Raw genomic sequence first — 22,007 nt, 5'->3', positions numbered from 1 at the left:
CTCATAGGAATTGGTTTTGTATTGTTGATGTTGTTGACTGGGGCAGTTCCCTTATGTGAAGCTGGTAAAGGTCAGACATGACCCCTAAAGGGTCCTTACTTTTTTCACAATGCCCAAACCATATTACTCTATGCAACCAGAATTCAAAGGCAACCAAAATGTCTTTGCTGTTGAGTTCATTCCTATTTATAGTGGCTCTAAAGAACACAGTAGAACTGCTCAGTTTGAGGCTCAAAATCTTTGTGGAACTCAATGGCTTCATCTTTCTTCCTCTCATAGAGTAGCTACTAAGTTCTAGTCATGGACCATTAGTTAGCAACTAAAAAAAATATTCTACTGTTCCACCATGTTCCCTGTAGATTTTCAAAACTCCCCGGTACTTGACAGAAGAGAGAAAATGAGTTTATGTGGTAGTGGGGTCAGAGGATGTTGAGGGGGAAAAATACTCCAATGATTGCCAACCCATGTACAGGCAGTTTGAATTCATCAGCTACTCTGCAGGGAAAAGATGAGTTGACTTACAGCCAGCTTCAGAACACCCAATGAAGACTTCACTCTGAATCAGTTCTGACAGCAATGAGTTGAAGTTTTGGATTTGAAAGTATGTGACAAGCAATGAAGATGACTCTCGGGACGACACACATGATCTTTTGTTAAAATAAAATATAGCAAATTAGTATATGTGCTTGCTATGTGGCATGCTATCATTGTCACAATTTGGTTCATTCTGACTCAGGGACTCTATACAATAAAGTAGAACTGTCTCACAGTCAACTAACCACTGTGTTACGAGAGATCCTCTTAACATTTAAAATTATTGTTGTTGTTAGGTGCCAACAAGTTGAGTACAATCCATACTTACTATATGAACAACAGATTTGAACCCTGTTCCATCCTGAGCTATCCTCACAATTTCTGACATAGTTGAGCTCATTCTTACAAATTATTATGTCAATCCATCTGCTTAGGGATCTTCCTTTTTTTGGGCAACCCTCCATCTTTCCAAGCAAGATGTTTTTCTTTCTCCAAGGAATAGCCTCTCCTAGCAACTTGTCCAAACTAGGTGAGATAAAACTTTATCATCGTTGTCTACAAGGAACACTCTGACTTCATGTACCAGCAGTCCAAGACATAGCTGCTGTTCTTTTGGCAGTCCGTGTGATATTCAGTACTCTTCTCCAACATCACAGCTCAAAGCTCTTCTGTCATCTTTATTCACTCTCCAACTTTCAGTGCAAAGCAATAACTGAGAAGACCAAGGCCTAAATTAGAATCACCTTTGTCCTCAAACTGACATCACTGCTCCTCAATAATTGCAGCGGTCCATGACTGCAGATATTCCCTGTGCAGTATGTGTCCTGATCTTCTAACCCAAGAGGGTTGACGATGGACCCAAGTAAGAAGAAGTCATTGTCAGTTTCAATCTTTTCTCCACTGATCATGATTTTGCCTATAAGTCCAGTGGTGATAACTATTGTTTTATTGGCAAAATTAAAATATATGAGTCCATTTAATCATTAAATGAACTTAAAAGTGGATTTATTGTATTTAGGTGGAAGTACACAATAAGACAGGTTTCCAGTGAACAATTTCTGTAAATAATGCATTTATATGTTCTTTAATATATTAAATGTAATGATATAAAATGTTTCCAATAAATTAGAAAATAGGAATTGTTATATGAAAGCTAAAACCAAATCAAAAGCACACTACCACGAAGTTGATTCCAACTCATAGTGGCCCTATAGGACAAAGCAGAAGTGCCACATAGGGTTTCCAAGGTTGTAACTCTTTATATAAGGAGACTGCATATTTTTCCTGTTGAGTAGCTAGTGGTTTTAAATTACTGATCTTTTGGTTAGCAAGAATGTTCTTTACCCAACAGGCCACCAGTGCTTCCCAAATGCTTAATGGCAGCAACAAAGCATACTTCTGATTTATTGTCGCACTAATTTTATACTGGAAAGCCAGAAAGAGTGCTTGAAAATTTCATCTGAATATAACTCAGAACAAATGATGCCATTATAGTGTTTTGAAATAAATGTTTTAGATAAAAATGAGAAACATATTTATAATCTTTAAAAAAAAATGTTGCTGAAAAGAGTAGGCCATAAAAAAATACCTTTTAAAGAGATATCTTTCTTCTACTTTATAACAAGTAATTGAACTATAAGTTTTTATAACAAACATATTAAAATTAGTATCTTTACATCAATATCATTGAAATCAACCTGTTTCACAGATTGTAACATTCTCAGTTTTCCTTTGAATTAAATGGAATCATAACTGTAATGTAAATGAGATACACTAACAGAAGATAGGAATTTCCTAAGAAGTCACAATTATCACTTTAGGAAATGGCATCTGGGAAGAGCTGTTGCTGAAGAGTTCATTTGAGTAGGACTTAGAATTAAAAAACTTCTTAAACCTGTTTGCCGAAGATTTTTGAGGAGCCTAATATGTCCTGCAAGGAGAAGTGGCATCCACTTCCGTAATAGCTTGCCTCCAGAAACCTTGTGAACCTGGAGAGAAGATGAATACACCCAAGCGTTGAGGACTCTCCTTCATAGGGTCTCTATGAGTCAGTCGCCTGTGACTCAACGGCACTAAACAACAACAACAACAATAACAATATGTCCTGTAAGTTTGGTTGCTGTTTGTATGGGTTTTTTTTCCCCTCAAAAGTTTAACACTTTAGAATTTAAAACTCTCCCTAGTGAAATAAAATAAAATACAAAAAAAACCAACAAAAACAAAACACTTGCTGTTTTAAAGTACAAATCTAATTATCTTGAAGTGCAAAATACATTGTTGTTGTTGTTAAGTGCTGTCTAGTCATTGATGACTCACAGTGACCCAATTAATAAAAGACCTAAATATTTGCATAACTTTCATCGATTATTTGGGATTAGCGATTACACTTTTCATCAAGCGAATGAATCTAGACATGCAACCTTGGAAAAGAAACAAACTTGAAGTTGGGTTACCTGATTTAAGCTAGATTTTAGGATTGAATAACTGAGTGATTTTTTAAAAAAAAATATCTATTAGGCTGCTTAATATGTTGTTGTGTTGTCTTGTTGTCGGTATAAACTCCCCATTTATAAAATGGGGATTATGATGGACACCTCCCTTGAAGCTTGCTGTGTAGACATTAGATTAACTTTGTTATAGTATCTTGCCTACTAATAACAACGCTATACTTTCCTGAAACTACATTTTACCAGGCACCATAATAAGCACATTATCTCATAAATGTAGCCATAATCTTCCAAAGGAGATATTCTTTCTTCTACTTGACAGCTTAGGAAACCAAAGCACTCAGAGGCTTAGTGCCTTGCCCACAGTCAAATATTGGGTTGGAGCTTTCATTCACCCAACAGTTTTATAGGAGAAATATGATGTGTTTCTGTAAAGATTGTAGCCAAGAAAATCTTATTGAGTTGTTCTGCTTTGCAAGCTATGAGTCATCTATGTGATGAATTTTTATATATTTAAAATGAGCCCGAGAATTTTTATGTATTTAAAATAAGTATATTTACCTCTGAGATCTGTTGATAGACTGACTGGTTATACACAACAGGATAAAGGAGATGCTCTTTTACTTAAAAACTTTAAAATCATGCCTTTTCTTTGATAAGAACATAGTAACAATAAGAACAAAAATACTCAGCTTGTTACCAAATGTATTTTGGAGATGTAGACAGGATTTATTAGTCTTTTTGCCCCTAACGTAAGTTGAGTTTTTGTCAGGCATATAAGAAGAGCCATGATAAAACAGCAATAAGAATTCACTAAAGGCAATTTTTCTTGAAGATGTCAATGGAAAAACACAAAAATTAAAGTGGTTTTGTGTGGAATAAGACCAACAGCCCCTATTAATGCTAATTGAAATTCTTATATCCACCCATGACATGCATAAAATTTACTTCTACACTTACTCTTTCCACCTCTAAATTACAGAAGTCCATGTCAAAGTGCTAGCTTTTTACTCTAAGTATCAGTACATGAGCAATGATACATTTTTGCAATTATTTGCAAAAATTTAATACAGGTGAAATATTCTAAATGCAAAAAAAAAGACAAAATTACTGCCGCCACTATTATATGAAAACAGAGTGAATATTCTAGACTAAGTTGCTAATTATTTCAGCAGTCGAAGTTTTATTATTTTTCAAATATATTAATATCATTGCTTTGATATAAAATTTAAAAATAACATATTTTAACTTCCATAAATAGCAAACAAATACAATTAATTTCAGTATGTACGTGCTTGTACATGTGTGTTATTGGTATTTGTTAGAAATATTATTGAGCAGCTTAGCACATACATGGTTCAACAATACTACCCCTTAAGAGTAAGTTCTTAAAAACTAAGCTAAAAATTTGCTTCTCTCCAATAAGTCAAAGCCTAGAAACTAACTGAAAAAACAGTGTCTTTGTGGGACAGCACATTTGCCCTCCACAGAAGAATAAAGAGTTCTTGCCCACACATTCATAGAAGGAAACCAATACTTAGGAGGTCATGCAAGCCTCCAAGCACTCCACACCTCCTATCAATTCTAATAACCACTATTTAATAAAGATTCTTGAAAACAAAGGTCCCCACTACAGGACCAACAGTCAGCATCATTAATGAAGAAAGGATTGAAGCTGCAAAGGATTTCATCTTGCTTGGATCAACCATCAACACCCTGGGCGCCAGAGGCCAGCAAATCATGAAACATATTGCACTGAGCAATATATTCTTCAAATTACTGAAGAATAATGATGCCAGTTTGAAGATGAAGGTGTGCTTGATTCAGGTTATGGTCTTCACAATCAGTTGCTATACACCAGAGAACCGGAAAATGAATAACGATGAAAGAAGAATTGCTGCCTTTCAGTGGTGTTTCCAGAAAAGAGTACTGAATAGGCCATGGACTAACAAAAGAAAGAACAGATAAATCTTGGAGCAAGTGCGGCTGGGCTGGTTCTGACACATAAAGATGGTCAAGCTTCACCTTTCATACTTTGGACATGTGGCTAGGCAAAGTTATTCTTGGAAAGAGACGTCATGCTTGGAAAGATGGAGAGTCAAGGAAGAAGAGGAAACCCCTCAATGGGATGGACTAACACAGTGCCTTTAGCAGTGGGATTTAGTGTGTCATAGAGGGTAAGGATGGTGCAGGATGGGGTAGGGTTCAGGTATGTTGTTCATAGGATCGCTATGAATCGCACTTGACAGGATGAGAGCTAACAATAACAACAACAATGTGCTATTTTATCCCTATATCCACTAGCCTATTTCAAAAGCCGCACAGAACTCAGAGACGACTCAGAAACACAGTCTATTAGGGAAAAGAACAGGTTAAAATGAAAGCAAAAAATAGATTACAAGTTTTCAATCAGGACACTTGCAGACATGCTCCTAAGCCCTCTGAACTCCTGGTTCTTCACCATTTCTGTTGATGTTACTGCCACTTTTGTTGCTGGTCTCCATCCACCTTGCACAGGAATCTCTGGCCCAAGTCGAAGTGTTGCACTTTTGATTCTTCTTTCTTGACGGCAGCAAGACTTCCATTTTCGATTTCTCAACTAACTCAATTCAAGCCAGGTAGGATGCTAAACTGACCAAAACCCTCAATAAAGTCTAATCGCCTTATTTGGATCTTCCCACTAAAAATGTGCTAACACTTTATTGACACTATTTGCATAGCCTGACCCAGACAATTGACAGAAGTCAATGCCAGTTGCTAGGAAAGCCATTTTGAACAATCTACTGTACCACAATAATTAACCTTAACCTATCAGGTGTCTAAATTATATCAAAGCACTAGTTTTTAATATACAAAGTAGAAATATTATAATGTTACTTATTCAACTCACAAATTAACCCTAAATTACAGTGCATTCTTATTTATTATTTCTTTTGAAGCACTGAGCAATTATTTAATATGTAATTAAGAAACTAGAAAAGGTTAAGATTCACTGATTTTTTTTAACTGCTAAAACATAAACCACAGTTATGAAAGAAATATATTCCTAAAATGCTCCTGATTATTGCCTAATGCCCAGGTTTTCAATTTATGGCATATCAGGGCAAATCTTACCCATACAGTCAGATATTGCAAGAGGTCTAGGAGATCTTTTGAGAACTTTGTATAGAGTACTTGCTTATGTTGCTGGACATATTCACGCCTTTTTCTCCATAAAAGCATATGAAGAATAACACTAAAATTTCTGGACACAGAAAAACTCCTCTCAGTCTTACTAAAGCTTCTCTGCAACTAGAGAAAATGCCAAATAATTTGTTATTCCATAGAATGACATATATGAAGTGGGAAATTATTCATTTATTCCACATAGAACTCTTGAATAGATACTATAAGTATGCAACATACTACACTTTTATGTGAGAAGGGAAAAATAATGATCAGGTGAAAATATAAGTGAAAAAGAGGGTAAGACAAACCCTTAATTAGATTTTAAGGAACTCAGAATCTATTTTGATATAACAAACTAAGTGAGCCGAACAACATTGTAGTAAAAACACAGTAAGAACAACATTACCATGTAAATAATTAATGATAAAAATTTTATATCATTAGTAAAAATTAGACACTTATTTAGACATTTCCATTACGTATTACCTTAAAGAACAGTGCCAGGACTAGGTAAGATAATGTAAATTTTTATTTATTTTTTTTTCTTTTTTTTTTTTAAATTTTTAATTATTATGCTCAGTTGTAAGAAAAAAGTATAGTTTAAAAGAGATTAAAAGGGAACAATATGTCATGGATTGGGTGTTTCAATTCTGTTTGAGAAGTTAAATTTAATGATTATCTGAAGGTAATTAAAAACATGTACCTTTGCATCACCATGTATTACAATGATAAAGGTGTATTATTTCCTCTGTACTTGTCATCTGTGTGAATTTTCTATGTATATCAATTAGGCATATTCAAACATACACTCGCAAACTGACAATACTCCAGTTTTGTGGTAGCCATGTATTATGCTCTCTGGAGGTTAAATGAATTGGAGCAGGGTTCCTGCAGATCAAGTTGACCTTATGGCTGTTTTGATACAGGGAGTGCTTCTGGAGAAGCTTCACAATTAATTAGATAGGATCAAATTCTATCTGAGAAGAGGTCTTTTGCACTTCACTATATAAAAATCTACCAAGGTAATAATAAAAAGATTCTTCAAAAAACACGGAATATGTTTTATACAGACTAGCTGTACAAAGGACAGGATCAATTCTTTATATTTATACTTTTGATGGCTAAGAGTAGTTAAAAACAGCATATTATACTAGAAAAAATACACAGGATAAGCTTTAGAATATGAGCGGTGTCTACTAGAATTGTGCAAAGACATTTACTTATGACAAACATAAATGTTCTCTCTGTGATACTATCAAAAGTTAAACTTACCTGATCTACTATCCAGGGGTCCAAAGTCCAATGAGTATTTCACAACATGGTAGTTGTTCCATACATAAAGCAGGTTGTCCCTGGGGTTGTAATCCACAGCTGCGATGTACTGGTATGAATTGGGGAAGGGTACATCCACCAAACTATCCTTACTTTGGTCGGTGTTGTAAATGTAGTCAATCTTATTTCCTGTGGCCTCGTTGTCATCATCTTCATATACAGACTTGACCACATACAGAATCCCACAAATCATAAATGCGTTCGAAGCTGACCTTTTATCATATGCAGTATCCCATGTCCCTTCAATCCGTAGGGTGTAAGGGTTCAATTGGCTAATGACAATTTTACCATTGTTTTGTTCTGTTGCATAGATTACCCATAACCCGTTTTCATCCACTGCCAAGTCTATGTCAGATTTGCCTCCCCATCGGTAAGGGGAGGTATCATGGTAATTGGCATTTGCTATGATTGCCTCCCCACTCTTAATTCTAGTCCGCAAATCAAACTTGACTATGTTCCTGGTGCGTTCTTTGTTGAAGAACAATGCTCCATCATACACTACAAATCCTGTGCCATCTACTCTGTGAGGGAGTTTGTAGGTTGTCGTTGGTCTTCCAGCAATGAAATCATCCTTAGATGAGTACTCCGTCAGAGTATCAGTTCTATAGGGGGTCCAGGGCATATAATAAATCTTGTCAGAAGCTTGTAGAGGGTCCTTGCACCAAGCCCCAGATTGGTGGTCAGACTCAAACAAATGTTCACTCTGGTACACGCCTTTTAGTAGTCCAGGACAAAGAAAAACTGTTGGGATGGGAAGTAAAAAGATTAAATATATTAGTTTTTATATTCTATGGTATATAATTTTTTTCACTACATGGAATACAACTCTTTTGAGCAACACCCATAACCAATTAGCCCTTTGTTGTCTTTTTCTTTTTGAGAACTTAAGTTATCCTTCTACATTAATTTTTAAATTTTTCCATAGTAATTTTATTTTCATTTGCTGACAAAATTTTATTTTCATATGACTAAATGCTCTTCTGTGGAGTTCACCTCTTAAACATGTGTTGCTATACATTTTGAATATAGGTACTAAGAGATGTGACATATGTATATTCATCCTAGACATGTACCAAGTAAAAATGCTTCAATACAGTTTTTTTTATTAACTCATTGGATAACTATTTAGGATTTATAGCCACCTCAAACCAACATGTTTCTACTCTGAAGAAATTAGATATTCAGTTGTTATAACAAAATAACAAATGAAAATTCTACAACAATATTTTATTTTTTAAAAAGAAAAGTCCTATAATATAAGCCACTGGATCTTCTAACAATACCGCTCTCAAAGCTGGAATAGCACACACAGAGCATGCAACCCACACAATTAAAATGAGCGATGGATGGATACTAGAAGGAAAAAGAGAAAGGAAGAAAAGGAAAGAAGGAATAAGGAAAGAAGAAAAAGTGAAAAGTTACAGAGAGGAACCCAAGATCTAGATTTTAATCAGTTAAAAATGTCCTGTTAAATACAGTAGTATTGGAACTTAAAAACATGTATCTTTTACTGTTACATGAAAAGAGCATAAAAAAGATTACTTGCTATAATATTTTGCTGCTCATACTTCAGAATGAAAGTGTGTAAGAATCATCCAATTTTATTTATTTTTAGTAAGTGAGTGGAGGAAAGAAACCATACTTGGCTGATTCATTTGTAATGAAGTGACTTCAAAAGAAATATTCCCACAAAGGTGCTCCTAGTATCATCTATTTTAAGTCCTATAGCTAAGCATTACAGAGAACGGGGAAAAGAGTTCCATAGCGATGCATGTATGAAAAATATTAAACAGAATCACAATAAAGATGCTAATGAATACTAATAATTTTTCAAAGAAGAAATGTGGAGATTTAATTAATTTCAGCAACAAATTTGATCATGGAACCTTTTTCCACAGAGCTCCCTGGGATGTTGTATTCTGCTTAACTTCCTATGGGATAAACGTCTCTTCTGGGGAAGACAAAACACTAAAAAGGATCATATAGCCTAATAATATATTTAAATTATCAGAGTGTACTGGATGGGGAGATTGTTTTTAAATCACAGGTAATTTTGATGTTGATATATAATTTAATGTTTAGAGATCCATAATTAATGTTTAGAGGATTATTTTTCTACTATTAGTATTAAACCCTCTAAGTGAAATTCTAAGCACACTTATAATGAAAACAACCATAAGATGAAACTCAGCTGAATTTTGGGCATTATTAAAAAAAATAATCTATTATTAGAACACAAAATATTTTACTTTTAGAGAAATGCAAAATTTTATAGCATTTATAGGGGGTCATCATTTGATTTGATGATTCCTCAATTGTTTTAACATAACTGCTATAGTCATATCACATAGAAGTCACTTCTTTCAAAATTGTATGAATTTAGGACAAATGTCATAATCAGCTATTGGCTACTAATATATTTTAGAGTATTTCAGAGAGCTGTCTTCCCTTTCTCCCCAGGTGTTAACAAATTAAAGAAATCAAGGAAATTAGAGCAGAGGTATGGGGAACTACTGATTATAGATATAAAAACAATTCTAAAGCATTCACTTTGCATCACCATCTATTGTATTTTAATAGCTTTATCTAAAAACATCAGGAAAAAAAACCTGTAAAAAGGACACACTATCAAAGTGTTTTTGAGAAAAAGATCAAATCAGTATTCGTCAGTAGAAGAACGTGAAGTTGAGCAGCAGTAGTAAATAAATTCTCATAAACTAGATAAGAATTAATAACAAAATTATTTTAACTAAATGTTAAACTGTTAAATAACTTATCCTATAAATAGTATATAATTTATGAAAGGTATTTAATTACCTTTTTGTTCCACTTCTATTGGAGAGAGAGAAGTAAAGAGAGAAAGGAGAAAAGAGAATAGATTAATGGTACGGTATTGGCCAGGCACTTTTTATTCACCTCTTTCAAACTGAAAGTAAATATTTCATTTCACTCATACTTGTCTCATTGAACATTATATGTATATAAAGCACACATTCTTCTAAAATTACTTCTACACAGCAACTATACTGATACAGTACAAACATGGGAATAACAAGGCAAAATATTAAATATAAACACACCATTCTAAAGTATTGTCATAGAAAATGCAATATTGCTAATAAAATACTAATATTTATACTTGAAAGGCAGATTAGTAAGTAACTGCAGAAAACGGAAACATTGTGGTACTTATATAGTCTTTAACACTATGTATCACTTTTAACATCTAATTTTTACACATTTTCCCTATCTCAAGAACTTATGCCCTCAAAAGCTCTGTTCTTAGTATTTAAAGTGCCTAACAACTTTCATAGTTTTTCAGTCTTATGAGAAAGATGTCTCCTAAGATTATATGTGAAGAGAGTTGATGTTATCCTAGTAAATGGATTTGAATTCTTAACGAAGAAACCTCTCTTTCCCATACATCAGTGTTTAACATTCTTGTAAAAAAGACTTCAATAATAATCCATTATCAGAGTGCTAATATCAACAGAAAGCTCACAGTTCTGGCTCTGGCCTTTTATGATTTCCTATATCTAATCTTTGGCAATAATTAAAAAAGAAATTGAGACCCTAAGACATACAATGCTTAAGTATTTATCAAATTAGATTTTATCTACATTCTGAATTAGAAGTATATTCTGTTTATGTTATTATTTTTAAGAACACTAAAATAAGTCCCTGAAAAATGCAGAGAAATTGTACTGTATCTACAAAATTCATCAAGTAGTGTCATCTATGTTTTACAAACATTTATCTCATGTGACAGACCTTGTACTTCGATGATAGGGAGAAAGGGAGTGAAACAGGAAACAACAGATTCTTAAAGTATGTTTATTAATCAGAGATTACAACTGAAGTAAAACTAAGGTAATCTGAATGAAAGAGATGAACTGAGATACACACAACAAAGGAATTAAAAACTCCAAGAAGGTTTTAAAATCAGACAAAGAAGAAACCTTGCTTTAGCTAATTACATTTGAGTGAAATTTGTGTTCTTCATTCCCAGCTCATATTTCTTCAATGATTATAAAAACTATACACTATACATTTCTCGAATGACTTTTAAAACTCTTCTTGCATTATATATACTAGAAAGGGGGAAATGGTGTATTTCAAAAGTTATTCCTAGAAAGTTGCAAGTAGGATTATATTTAGGATTCTTTGTCATATTAACTCTTCAAAGAATTTATTTTCAAGAAATATGTTTCAAAAGCTCTACTTTGTTTTTAGAAATTATAATTATATTTCATTTTTATTAAGTAACCAGACTACTCACTGGACCATATGATCTAACACATATTAACTAAAAGCTTCACCTTAGAAATGCACTTTATGCTATGACTAGAATACAAACACATTTGTGCTGGACCACTAGAAGCATAATAAAGATTCATTATTGACTGTATTGACTCAGTAACTTGGAGCTGATGCTGATTGTAAGGAAAGTGAAAACTGGGGATGGAAAATTTTACTAAAGTGGACATTTTTCAGCTACTAATCTCAGAAATGACCAATTGTACATGACAACATAAAAATAACTTTCCAAGAAAAAATTATTCCCTTAAAATATCTATCTATCTATCTATCTATCTATCTATCCCATTTATGATTATATATGGAAGTTTTTGTATTTAAAACTCAAAAAATACACTTTTATAACTTTAGTCTTATAAAGAACCCTTTGACTGCTCTACACTTGAGGCAACGATTATAAATTATTTCTGACTGACATTTATTTCTTAAAAAAATGTTAAAGGACTTCCTGACAAAATAATTATATAAGAAACACTGATAATTTATCTGACATCTATAAAACACTAACTTATACTTTAATGGACATTAAAAAAATCAAAGGGCTTTCATCATTTTAATTTCTTTAAATGCATGTTTGTTTTTAATTCCTTATGCTTTGTGTACTTTCAGAGAAACTGGCATAAGCTATAATGTAAGAAAGGTTTGCCTTCTTGTTGCTTGCTGGTCAGTTAAGGTTTATTAGGCATCTCTGCTTTGCATACAACTATTATGTCCCTGTGTATGCTAAGACTAGCTGTAGCACATTTATCATTTCCAGATTTCCTCCAATGCTAAAATAGTGTAAAAGCAAAGAAAAATGACCACAAATTTATTTCTATGAGAAAAATTTTTGAGAATTTCCAGATTAAAACAATAACCTCTCAGATCACGCCAAAGAACATATGAAGCCTGAAATACACTAGCACATGGCTATAATAGCTTGATGTTGAGGCTTTGATTGTTGTTCCCAGGAAAGAAGCCTGGACAATGTCCCTCTCTCTGCTCACTGTTCTATTGCCCCTTAGTGGCTTCCTGTAAAACAAAGCTTAAACTCTAATTTTCTTTTTTCCTTTAAAAGTAAAAATCCTCTAGGGATTTCTTTATATTACTGAAAGACTTTTAAAAAGCAAAAGACACCTGTATTTGTTATTTCTAAGGCAGGAGTAAAATATGCCTATATTGAAGTTGAAACAAGTACACACAAATCATAATTCACAAACAAAAGATGGCAAGACAGACAGAAATTGTAACTGAAAGCTTGGTAGCATTTAGGATTGACAGATCATTTTCTTTATCTTATTCTAATTCTAGAAAATCCCTTCCTCAGCACCCTGCATAAGCTAAGCAAGTGTACACATAAACTGGGTCTAAATGGATACAAGAAATTTGCTCAACATTATTTCTTTCCTTTTTTTAAATGTGTGTGTGTGTGTATGTGTGTGTGTGTGTGCGCGCCATCAAATCAGATCTGATTGATAGAGGAGGAGATCACCCCTATTTCTCCAGCAGACCATCTGGTGGATTCTAACCATGGACCTGTGGGATTGCAGAGGACCTTTTTGCCACTAGGCCACCAGAGCTCCGTTACTGCCTTTCTAACCACATGATAACTGCTACCTCTAACTCATAGCTGTGTTTTACTGAGTAGAACTCTCCTTAGGGTTTTCAAAGCTATAAATTTTTCAGACACACACTACCTCATCCCCCCCCCCCCATACAGACACACACACACACACAGTGTAGCTGGTGGAAGAAACCTTTTGGATAGCAGTTTAAGACTTAACCCACAGAGCTACCATGGCTCTTTTGGCATAAAATGAGAACTCAGTAAAAAGCTCTTAAATGAATACATGCCAACTCACAGCTGTTCCTCCAATGGGCTTTCATAATTCAAAAAAAACATGGACATGCTTATATCTTGCTATTTTAAGTATTTATTAAAAAGGAAAAAAATGAAACATAATTGACTTTTACCATATAATAACCATACTGGTTGTATATTTAATTATTGGGTGAGGAAGAAAGTGAATTTGATGAGCAACTTGAATTTCCAACTGACTAAAATGAATACTGGAGAGTGGGGTAAAGAGAAATGGTACAGGGCTAGTCTTGAGGAGTTTATATAGATAATATAAATTGTCATTATAAAATGCTCTGAGTTGATCTAAAAATATAGGGCAAAAATAATTTCTTCTATAAAGAAATGATAAAGGAATGAATTATTTGATGACAATTGTGGAAGAGCCTTTTTCAGGACCTATATGTTTTATCTGCTCCAATGTCCTGAATTCTGACATCACATCTATCACTGTTCATTTCCAGACATCTTTGAAACAAGTTATTATCTTTTTTCTCTTCATTTTACTCTCCAACATTCATGGTCCATTCTGCTTTTATAAATATACCTTTCCCTAATGCCTTATCACTGTTTTCCTTTATCAAACTTAATGCCATAAAGTATATCCTGTGGTTGGAGTAAATGACAAACTCAAAAGAGGGGAAAAGACTAGTAAATTTCCCCTTCATTTCTCAAGAGTTCATAAAATAGATGTGTGATATATATATATATAGTCATTTAATATTTAGAAAAATAGTATGCTACCAGTTCTTTCCAAATATATACCATACGTAGTACTTCTGAATTGTATGCTCTCATTAGAAAAGGTATGGATCAGAGTATATACATATATTGCCAAGCTTATTTAAATCACATTGCAAATTACAGAGAAATAAAACTGTTGTATGCCAAAAATTGTTAATGTCATAACTAAGAATTACAAAATTTTCTGTAATTCTGAAAGAGCTAAATTTTTCTTTTAAACTGTCATAGAGCATTTGCTCTATCTACAATTCAAAAATTCTAAGTGTGCAGAATGTTCTAACCAAATGTTCCCTCTATATTTAAATAATATATGAACAAAAAGACACTTAAGGGGAACATAAAATGATTATAAAATATTACCTAATTTATAAGCAATGTGTATTTTAGAACTGAAATGTAGTAGTATTCTAAGCAGAATTATTTTCCTGGTTACATTTACCTTATCCTATTAAAATATTGTGCAACCGATTCACATCTTGGTATTTTCAATTGTTTCCTATTCATTTGAAAGTAAGACAATGAATAAGGTTGACCTAAGAAAAACTGATGTCTTTGAACTTTTATGTCGGTGAAGGGTACTGAATATTCTATGCACTGTCAAAAGAACAAACAAATCTGTCTAGGAGCAAGTGCAAGCAAGGTACTCTTTAGAGGCAAGAATGATGAAATTTTGTCTCACATACTTAGGGCATGTTTTCAAGAACTGTCAGTCCTTGGAAAAATACATTATATTAAGGAAGAGAGAACAACTCCAAACAAGATGACATGACAAAATAACTACACCAGTATTGTTGAGTGTGTTAGAGATCATCACATTAGTACAGGATAGGGTAAGGTGAAGATCTGTTATTAAAAAGATGGCTATGAGTCACAGTCCACTCAACCACACATAAAAACAACAAATCAAAATGTATTTGTATACTCTTTTTAAATTTTTATTTTAACTAAGATTTTAAGGAAAGTTTATAGAGTTCTTGGATTTCCATTTATTTTCATTGTTACTCATTTCCTTCACTACCCACTACCCCCAGTTAGCATCTCTCTTTGAACAAAAAAAAAGTCTTTCATTGTTGAACAATTTCCTCTCCCTCACCCCCCAGTCCACTTTGATATGCAACTCTTATTCTGTCTGGACTGCTGTCATGCAAATAATATTGAATCAGATATTTCTTTTAAACAGTTCTTTCCCTCATATGTGTTAATACAGTGTACATTATTTATCTCCTCTTTTCTTAGATTTTCCCCAAGCCCCATGTCAGTCCTGTTTTCTAACAGTGGCATTATGAAGTATTTGTCCCTTTGTGACTAAGATATTTCCTTCAGCATAATGTTCTCCAGGGTCACCAATTTTGTATAATATTTTACAAGTTCTTTGTTTTTCAGGGCTGCATAGTATTCCACTGTGTGCATATACTACAGCTTCTCTATTTATTTGTTTGTTGATGGGAACTTTGGCTGTTGCCTATTTGTGTACTCTTATTACACAAGATTTGCTGCTTATTTGAAGCAGTTGGATGCTTGAAGGTAGGTCCTTTTGATTTAGTTAACAATCAGGTGTAAGCTATTTGATTATTTGGATTTAATTAACAATTAGTTCCAGGCTGGAAGCCTCTTGTTTAAACCAATTAGGACCCAGTGGGCAGGCCTTTGTGATTAAAAGTTGGTTGGGCCCTCGGGCTGATGTGAAGACTGATTTTCTAAGAGTTACAAACTACATTCTCAGTTTGTTGTTTGGGGAGAACACTGTCCTAAGTGGTACAGCACTTGTCTGTCCATTTCCTGAGATAAGGTGTAAAGTTTCTGAGATGCTGAAAGCTATGCCACTGGTATGACAAATGCAACAAGTGTTACCTATGGTGGACAGATTTGATTAGAGCTCCTAGATTAAGACCGACTACGAAGCAGGATTGGCTACCCACTTCTTATATAGCAGGCCTCTGAAAACCCAATGAACAGTAGAGGAACACCAATAGCTATAGTAGTAATAGTAGAGCCCAGACTGGAAGTCAGTTGAAATGAGGGGAAAAAAATGGCAAACATCCTTTAATAACTGGAACATGGAATGTATATACTAGCTTGACTGCTTGAAAACCAGAAATAATAAAAAATGATATAAAACACATGAACATCAATATTCTAGGCATTAATGAGATGGACTAGCTTTGGACACTTTGAATCAGATGATCATTTGGTATACTATGCTGGGAATAAAAAAACAGAGGAAGAATGGTGTTGTATTCATAGTAAAAATGTCAATTTCAAGTTCTATCCTGAAATACGGTGTTGTAAGTGAGAGGATATTATCCATATACATGCAAGAAAGACCTGGTTAATATGACTAATATTCAAATCCAGGCTCTTACATCTAGAGCCTAAGAGGAAGAAACTGAAAATTTTTACCAAATCTTATAGTCTGAAATTGACTGAACATGAAATCAAGATGGGTTAATGATAACTGGTGACTGGAATACGAAAGTTGGAAAGAGTGAAGAAGGATTTGTTTTTATTGATATTAGGTACTATCGAGTTATGTAGAATCTATAGCAATCCTATGAACAAATGATCTGAATCTTGTTTTATCCTGTGACATCTTCACACTTTCTGAGACACAAGAGCCCACTGCAGCAGTTGTGGTTCAACCTATCTGGTTGAGAATCTTCCTCCCCCTCACTGACCCTCCACCTTTCCCAGAATCATAGCCCTCTATAGGAACATGCTTTCCAGCAACATACCTCCATTCTTACCTCCAAATTGGTGACTGGAATGCAAAAGTAGGAAACAGTAAGAAAATAGTAGTTGGAAAATATGGGCTTCCTGATAGAAATGAAGTTGGAAATAGAATAACTGAATATAGTATTTACAATGATTTATTCATTGCAAATACCTATTAAAAGAACAAATGGCAGTTTTACACATGGACTTCACCTGAAGAGCTGCACAGAAATCAGATTGACTACATCTGTTGAAGTTATCTTGGAGAATCTCAATATCAGCAGTTAAAACTATGTCAGGGGTGGACAGCGGGTCAAACCATTGATTACTCATGCGTAAGTTTAAATTGAAGTTGAAAAAAAAAATAAAATATGTCCATGAGAATAAGGATATGATCTTGAATCTATTTCATCTTAATTTCAAAATCATAAGAATAGGTTGGAAGCGCTGAACACCAATGATCGAAGACCAGACGAGTTACAAGGATATCATCCATGAAGAAGATGAGCAAGGAGGATGGCAAAAAAGAAAAATGAAGCAATAAGAAGTCAGTCTTGGATGAAAATTTGCTGGTGGAACATGCACAAATACAATCATCTGTAAGTGCATGATCTAATGTTGACAGCAATACTTTATAACTCTGCATAAAAATGAAAGTCAATTGTCGTTATGTAAAATCTGATTCAGGGCAATCCCATTTGTTGCAGAGTAGAAAACAGGGTTTTCACTCTTGTGATCCTTCTGTAGCCAATCTCCAAAATTTAGTTTGTAGGCACCTCTGTGTTTTTTAACTGCAGTCTTCTCAGTTCATAGTTTTGTTTTCACAATTATGTGCAGTGGGGCTAATAATGTATATTTTTCTCTTCTCACTGTCACTGAGTGAGAACTGTCTCATGGCTGACTCTCCAGCAGAGTTTTGGAGGCTGTAAATTACGTGAGAAGTGATTGTTCAACTTCCCCCCATGGAGCTACTGGAGATTTCAAACCACCAGAAAGGAGTCACCTTTCAATTAGCAGTGCAACTTCCTATGGATTATGCCAATGTAACCAATTATTTCACATGAAATAAATGATTCCATTTAGTTTTCAAGTTACAGTATGATGTAGTGTATGCTATTTCCTTACAGATATATGGCAACCACAAATGATCAAAGGATATGACCAAGATTGATAATGGTAAGTAATAGAGCCCTGTATTTTTCCTGTTACATTCCACACTGCCTCTCACAGCAGATAAAACCAATGAAAAAGCATGACTAATATTCTTTTGCTCTTTCTCCTTTGTTCTCTGTCATTAAGTCTATGCAGGAACACACTTTAGAAAAGAAAAAAAAATACAAAGATACAAGCTCTTTGATAGAAAATAAAATCTCTTTTAATAAGAAAATGGAAAATTTCTTCTCATGCAATTTACAGCCTCCAAAAAACCTGCTGGAGTCATCTATGAGCAGTGAGTAACTGAACAACAATGAATCTTTCAGTCATACATGGTACTCTCAATCCTGAGTTTGTTTTGTACACAGTAGTAATTTATACAGTACAGTAACTTTATGAAGTCATTTTTATGACCCATCAAGTTGGAACTGACCCATAATTTACACCCCCCCAGTCAGTTTTCAGAGGCAGTAAATCACATAGGAGATTACTCATCTTTCTCTTGCAGAGCAGCAGGTTGATTTAAAACTTCATGCTTTTGAGATTGCTTCTTACCAAGCAGTCTTTTTATACTAAATTGTCAGATTAAACAAAACAAAACAAACACAAACACGAACAAAACTGAGCCACAAAGATGCATGGTTTCATGGCTTATAAAGTACACATTTGGGAGATAAACATAAGGTTTTAATTATTGCATATTCAATGTCCTGTATGTAGAAGGACTTCAAGTAGTACTTGCTATTCCTCCATGAATGAACAGCACAATAGTATTTCAAAGAAAGTGACTGCACATTCTTTGCAATGAAATCAATCATTGAGGCTAGTGATACAAAGAAATTTTGTAGAGATGATAACAGATAAAATAAAACTGTCTTTCACTTTTCTTAGCCAATGAAAATACAATTTCTCATACACCAATGATCATAGCAGCAATATTATCATCACAAGAACATGGAAACAGCCTAAATGTCCAATCACAATTGGTGGATTCAGAAATTATGGTATATTCACATGATGAAATACTACGCAGCACGCAGGAGTAATGACACTGTAAATTCCTACCTAATTTGGGAGGGTCTGGAGAGCAATATGCTGATTAAAGTGACTCAGTCTCACAAGGACAAATATTGTGAAGTGCCATCATCAAAGAATGTGTATGAGGATCCAAGGAAGGGGGAAGGTGGAAGCAGAGGGGTGAAGATGGGGGGCAGTAATTACAGGGTCACAAAATTTTACGAGGGGGAATTGAAGGAGATCTAAAAGATCTGATGTGGAAAACAATGTATGTGAACTTTGTAAATAAACCAGTATAAGGTGTAAAAAAGAAAATACAATTTCTCTTATTATCAGAAATAAATCTACGCTAAATATCTCAAGTCCTGTTTAGCGTAGTCCTGTTAGTGTATTATTTTAAAGTGAATACTATTCTGTTCTTTCATTTCAGGGTACTCACGAAAATAGAAGCAATTCAGTAAATAAGAATAAAAGACCTGCGAAGTTCATTAAAATTTTGGTATGCTGCATATAAAAATCCTGACAGACACCTGTCTTTTTCCATAAATAAAGTGCTAATTCTTTATTTAATAAGAGTCAAAGGTAATCTTGGCAGCTCAGGTTTTAAATTATGTTTTTCAAATAACACTCATGCATCAATGAATGAAAGTACCGCTCAAGTACCTTGTATTACGATGGGTTTATATAATAACTTTCCAAAATTATCACTGCCTAATGAATTTCTTTCTGGAGCGTGCGTAGATTAAAAATGTCAATAGTTCATAAAATGCTTTCACTAGTCACATTCTCACTTTAACACTTAAACACAGTATCTATAGATGCTGCCGAAAAAGAAACTGCTTATTTTTATTAACTCTACATCCCACTGATGAATCTGCACAGCCTTTCAAATTATTAATTTAGACTCTGAAAAGAAAATAGCACTTTTAGTAGACTCTTTTAAAGATCTATTTATTATAGTTTCTTCTTAAAATAATACTTTTTCAGAGTTATAACAGGTAATGCAGAGTTACTGGTAAATTTGTTCCACCAAGGATTTACCTATGTCATACAGATTTGTCACCATTATGTAATATCTGCATGGCATTTACATTAGAAAACAGAAAAAAAAAACCCCAGTCATTTCCAAATGTAAGACTATGCATACTTACAAACTATATCAATTGAAAATAGTTGTCAAGCTCCTGTTATGTACAAGGTGCTTGGAGCAGTGAATAGAGAGACAAATAATAAGAGGAATCATACTACCCAACAGTAGCTGAATATGTATTATGTATGAAATAATCCTGTGGATTTATTTAATTAATCCTCACAGAATCTCCATGAAGTTCATGTTCCTTTTATGGAAATTTTACAGAGGGGAAACTGATGTCTGCTTTAAGAAAACTTACAGTCAAATAATTGGCAATTTTCAGTATATGTATTTACAATGACAGTGCTATTTTAAAATGCTATTAAAGGAAGCCTTGTTGAGAGAGTTAAAAGAACGGAGGAAGAGTGGGTGGCAGAAAGACCAGAATTCATCAATAGAAACTGAATGTAGAAATACAAGTTTGAATTTTTGAAATAAGGCTTCCTGTGGAAAATGTCATCTATTTATTCTTAAAAGATAAATTCCTGAATGATTCCTATTATTAAATTCTATACATCAAATTCTAAATATAAAACAAATGTGCTATTGAAAATGAACTTAGATCTAACGTGAGAAATATAGTAAAAATGTTCTTTATTCCACCAAACTGGAACCAATTCATAGCTGATCCTCCAGTAAGATTTTGAAGGCTATAAATCAGAAGTGAGGAGACTGTTCACCTTTTTGATTCTTAAGGAATAGCTGGTGGTTTGGATTGACACAACTCCTTTCGCACAAAGCCATCAGAGCTCCCAGATATATATAGATACATAACAGGTATGTTTTAACAAAAATATCCCCAAAGTAATAGAACTGAAAGTTCATTTATTTCCACACTTTTACTCAATTTAATTCCACTGCACATACTAAAAATGAAAAACAATATGTTAGATAATACAAACATTATCACTAAACTATAGTTTAAGTCTTAAAAGGAAAAATGTTTATATGTTATGAAGAGAAATTAAAGTATATTTTAATACTTAATAGTAGTAAGTGTAAATCGATAAATGGTGTGACTTTAAAAAGAAATCATGGAGATCCAAGATGGTGGCGGAGGCAGAGACAGCGTGGTGAGCAGCGGGAGAAGTGAACCACTTAAAGCAGGGCCATTATGGCCTCCTACAGACTTCAGCTTATTGATAATTGAACACTTAAACAGTTGATGACTGGCCCTCAGTGAAGATTGAGGCTCAAAAACAGGAATTCAAGGATTCCCAAGGAGGAATGGGTGAGTCTCGTGGCTCCCAACCCCCTCCCACAGAGCCTGTGCCGTGCTGCGCTGCATAGCTGCTGCAGCTCTATGAGGCTTCTATAGCCAGAACCAATGGATTCCCTCTTCCAGGATGGATGCTGGACACCGGTCCTCCTCAAGACTGGTACAGTGAAGCCACCACACTGCCGCAAGGTGGACTTGTTCTGGAGAGAATTCTTAGAGCCAGGATGGTGGCTGTGGGGGAAGCAGGTGCCCACCGACCACCTGCACAAGAGGGGCCCCGCAGCCACCAAGCACCCATGCGGCAGGGTGGGGGGGTGCGCCCCCAATGGCCACCCGTGCTGAGGGAGGAGCACAAGCCCTGCTGGCCGCCTGCATAGGAGGTGGGGGATGGGA

The 22,007-nt window shown here is 34.4% G+C and overlaps 1 protein-coding gene across 1 annotated transcript in view; it reads right to left on the bottom strand.

The window, feature by feature from the left end:
- The window catches only part of LOC102863523 (latrophilin-3-like), an 807,096-nt gene that overhangs the window by 468,385 nt on the left and 316,704 nt on the right, over positions 1 to 22,007 (bottom strand). The window contains exons 5-6 of the mRNA XM_006891975.1: positions 10,299 to 10,313; positions 7,422 to 8,222 (exon numbers count right to left, since the gene is read on the bottom strand). Of these exons, the coding sequence (XP_006892037.1) occupies positions 7,422 to 8,222; positions 10,299 to 10,313 (816 nt within the window). The remainder of the gene's footprint in view (positions 1 to 7,421; positions 8,223 to 10,298; positions 10,314 to 22,007) is intronic.

The sequence above is a fragment of the Elephantulus edwardii genome, unplaced genomic scaffold (assembly GCF_000299155.1).
Source record: "Elephantulus edwardii isolate Elephantulus edwardi_28Jun2011 unplaced genomic scaffold, EleEdw1.0 scaffold00107, whole genome shotgun sequence".
In the NCBI taxonomy this organism is placed as follows: domain Eukaryota; kingdom Metazoa; phylum Chordata; class Mammalia; order Macroscelidea; family Macroscelididae; genus Elephantulus; species Elephantulus edwardii.
Note: the sequence above shows the minus strand (reverse complement) of the source record. Positions and strands in the feature narration are given on the sequence as shown.